We start from the raw sequence: 4,397 nt of genomic DNA, 5'->3' as shown, positions 1-4,397 counted from the left end.
AGTTAAGACTCTTCCCTAACCCCTGTATTTATTGAGACCTCTGGCGCCAAGGGGCTGATTGTACTATCTGTTTACGACCCTGGACTGGCTATCTGGCACCCCTTAGCCAAATACCTCCCTGGCGTGAACCTTGTATTACAGCTACACAAAAACATACCTCTGGCTCACTGACCACCCCCGGCCTGCTACAGAGCATATGCTCTAAGTTTTGGTAACTTAGGGAAATGGAAGCATTTTCACCAATCATAGTAAAGATGTGACTAGAGTCACTCAAGCTCCACCTTGAAGGTAAAAAATAATTAAAAAGTATCCCAAAGAAAGGGAGATGTCAGGGAAGATACCACCACAGACAAGTCAGGGAAGATAGCATCGCAGATCTCTGACCTCTGGGACTAGCCGACAGGCTGAGCCTCTCTTCCCCCCAATAGGGATGCCTTTGGGTAAGATTTATACTGCCCCGAGGACTTTCTCGGAGACTTAGAGATCTCTATAGAATTGCTTTTTTAACTTAGTGCTTTTCAGTAACTTGTAACCTTGACACTTGTATATACCTCTGCTGACAGTAGATTATCACCGGCAATCCACATGAATCTGTATTATTCCTGTTGCTTTATTAAAGAGCCTTATCCGCTTACTGACTTGCTGCACGATTTCTCACTGGGCACCACCTGATGAGGCCATGAGAGTCCATAGATCATGACTGGACAGCAGGTGCAGGGCACTATCGATTGAATCTGGCACTGGTGTGTCTGGACTTCTAGTGCCACATCAAACTGTGTCTGTCTGTAACCAGCCACACCAACCCCCCGCAAAGGATGCTGCTAAATTCTGCAGGTTTAGCCGTGAGAGTCCACAGATCGTGGGTACGGGAGCGCAGCGCATTATCGAGTGAATCCGCTGTTGTTGGACCCATAGTGCTCAACTGAGCATCACTCAGGATCTAAGCCGAGCTGCCCCCAGCTCTTCTAATATCTGAGGGTGAGTTGGAATGCAAGGGGGTTTATTTCCTGCCATATTACTCTACCACCCCCTTTCACGCAACAAACATCCTAGATGGCTACCAGCACCGTCCAATATAATCTTCTCAACAAAGGAGCATTCAGACTGAGGACACAGTTTGTCAAAAGTTTGTTCTGGTAGCTACTTTGGCACAACAGATTTCTCCTCTGCCCCACTGATCACTTTTGTCTCTGCATGACCCCTCAACTCTCTCTGATAGACAGAACCACATAAAGGAACAAATGTGTTTAAAAATAACCTAGAAAATACCCTGTTATTTTGAACCCAGTTCATTTCCTCAGTCTAGTTTATTTTATAGCTCCACAACAGCTGGAGATACACAGCTGAAGAAGCTGTTGTAGGACAAGCTTGAGCAGTAAGAGAAGGGCTACTGCATAAACTGCCTGTGCTACCAAAAAAACCGTTTGTCAAGCAACAGCTTCAGCACTCTTGCATCCAACTTTCCAATGCAGTCCTCCTGGTCTGCCTCAACACTTTGAATAAACAGGGACAAAAAAGAGGATTGTTTTGATTCTGTCACATCCTTCTGTATGTGATTACTAACACCTGCTGTAGAAGTCTGAACTAGGGATTTCTACAAGGTAGAATCTAAACAAGGACATCAAGTACATCACAATCACTATACAGAACTAGCCACTCACTATAAGCCAGAGCTAGCTTATAACAAGAAAACTAAAAGGCAAATACTCTGGTATAGCAGTACAAATACCTTCGTCACTGGGTTTCTTGTAAATCTCTTATCTGAGTAAGATCATACTTTGGTGATAGACTCATGAAACTGGAATGGATTTTCTGAGCAAGTATACAATGACACTGTGCTAGAAATGTAATATAACTAGGGATTACTGAAAAGGGAAAAAAATAAAAAGAATGCTTGTTGTACCTGCTTAGATTTTCTTCTACTCGATGAAAAGTGTTTTATATCAGTTGCAATATTTCTAACACCAAAAAGCCGTTATTTGCTGTTTCTCCCCAGATATATATACACCTTGGCTCAAGCTCTGATTTTGTACCATTACATATACAAGGCCTGATCAATTAAATCTTCCTGTTGCTCTGTATGGACACAAAGCAGAAGCCTCCTTCTCATTTCACAATTGACTTAGCACACATGATGTTATGTAAACTCTGTAACTGAGGAATTTTTTCCACTTCTGAGGCTGTAGGCATATATCCAGGCACACTCCCACACAGTGTCAGCATGAGACCCACAAACACATCTTGGTTCGGGGATGGACCCGGCATGCAGGCTGGGAGGAAAACACTCTGCTCACCAGCCAGGCCTCATCAACACACATCAGCCTCACAGTTTGCACAGAGATGAAGAATCTAGGACACAGAGACAAAATGTCCATGTTCTCACAAAACACAGTAGACAGTAACAAATATATGCCCAATAGTAAAAAGGACACCAAATAACCCAGTACCTGATTTCTGTACATGTCATCTCCTTCTTTGAGTAAGGGGATATTGTTCTGTACTGTTCACAACTGGGTCTGTTTGCAAATTAGTGCTGGCCTTCCAGCACATGGCTGACCTGTCCTTAAAGCAACACAAATGATGATGGCTCTTCCTGAGCCAGTACTGATGCCACTGCTTCACAGAGGACAGCAACCATGAAAATGATTGTTTGCCATCACTTCACTTTATTTTCTTGATTTTGTCCTAATGACATAAATTTCCGATGTGTAGACTCCTTCAGACATTACCTTCATATCTATTTCTGTACCGTGGATCTGTTGAGCTACTGTTTTGATGATTCCAATGACAATATCCTGGAGACCTTCTCTTTCTGAATAGTAATGCAAAATGAGCCCCTTCCCCTTCTCTGCATCAGTGCATCTAAAAGAAGGGGCTCGCATACCCGGGTAAATAGTAGCAAGATGGTCATGCAAAGCATCCAGGTTCTGGAAGAAATTAAAAACACAATTATAAGGCATTCACTCTTTAGTTCTGTAGAAAGTAAGTACATATTCTGTCTAAACTGAAAATCTCCTTTCTCCTACTGGTCACAACCCTTGTGCATTTGCCTTATTATTTGTAGAACTGTCACGATAGTAGGCTTTTCAGGTAGCTTGTGATGTTCTTTCCACCTGCTGTGGCAATATTTGGACAATGAATGGCATCAAAATTAGAACTACTAAAAATTACTCCAGATAGTAAGAATTCATGCTTAACTATGCTGTATTTTGAAACACTCTTATGATTAAAGACCTTGTGCGTGTTTCTTAGTCCTGTACCTCATCCATTTTCACCCCTTCCAAATTCTAGTCCCTATAATCTCCTCTTCAGATGTGAATTTAGGTGTCAGATACAAACATGCATGTCTGAATAAACATTATTTTTTTTCCCTTATTCTTAATGAAACAGGCTAGTTCTGACATCATAACAGTCAACCCAAGTTTACAGGGCCTGACAAAGTCTCAGATTTTAAATTAAAGATTTAAATTATTAAAAGACCAACCTCAAATATCTTTGACAAAAACTGAAAAAATCCACGGAATATGTAGAACAAATCACAGCTGCTGTAGTAATATTTCAGAACAGGTTATTCAAGAAAGGGAAGAGGTCTTCTATTTTTCTAGCTGATGTCCTGGACATCTTACGTATTTAACCTTAAATTTTGACTAGACAAATTACTATCTGGAAAGGAAAGCTAAAAGAGGAATTGGTAGGTATATCTACTAAGGACATTAAAGAGAAGAATGAGATCAAAATCACACTTAGAACACAACGCCAGCTCCAACTTTATGAAGCAATTATCAAAGCTCCAGTTTACTATTTACTGTGTATTTAACACAGCAGAGCAACCTAGAGTAACTTTGTTGGATAGCGCTGCAACCCATATAATTATTTACCTATGTCATAAAATGCATAAAACTCCTTCACGTATTAAGTCCAGCACATTACTGCATATTTTAAATGTTGTTCTCCCACCTCCCCAGGTAACTGCTAGCACCAGGCTTTGCATATTGTTTTCTGCCAGCAGGAGAAGCAAGGAGAAAATATTTTCAGTGTGCTGTCTGGGCCATTCTCCACCTTTCATGAGCATCTGTCAGTCATCAAATTTGTGGAAGCATACTGAACTTGATTTCATGTGAGCTGTGAAGTGCTTGAACAGCTGCCTCTTCTCCTGAGAGGCCTCCAGAGGAAATGAGACTCTTAGAAATTAATTCCGTAGGATGCACTCAGCGTGGAACTTCTTCCTTCAGTTTTTTAGTTTGTTTCAAATTCATGTTTTTGTTGCTATATCAACACCTCCAAATTAAAACTCGAAGAGGTAACAATCTGGAAGTCAATTCATTCCAGCTGTTAGTGGGCATTCAATTGCAAAAAGTATAATGCTTGAAGGCAAACTCTGTAAGCTCTCTCTAAGG

The 4,397-nt window shown here is 41.1% G+C and overlaps 1 protein-coding gene across 2 annotated transcripts in view; it reads right to left on the bottom strand.

Moving 5' to 3' along the window:
* The window catches only part of GUCY1B1 (guanylate cyclase 1 soluble subunit beta 1), a 28,611-nt gene that overhangs the window by 19,599 nt on the left and 4,615 nt on the right, over nt 1-4,397 (bottom strand). For both annotated transcript variants that reach the window (XM_010176884.2, XM_010176885.2), the window contains exon 3: nt 2,730-2,927. In XM_010176884.2, the coding sequence (XP_010175186.1) occupies nt 2,730-2,927 (198 nt within the window). The remainder of the gene's footprint in view (nt 1-2,729; nt 2,928-4,397) is intronic.

Source organism: Antrostomus carolinensis, unplaced genomic scaffold (genome assembly GCF_000700745.2).
Source record: "Antrostomus carolinensis isolate BGI_N321 unplaced genomic scaffold, ASM70074v2 scaffold19611, whole genome shotgun sequence".
Taxonomy (NCBI): domain Eukaryota; kingdom Metazoa; phylum Chordata; class Aves; order Caprimulgiformes; family Caprimulgidae; genus Antrostomus; species Antrostomus carolinensis.
The sequence above is the reverse complement of the archived record's forward strand: the minus strand, read 5'-3'. Positions and strand labels throughout refer to the sequence as shown.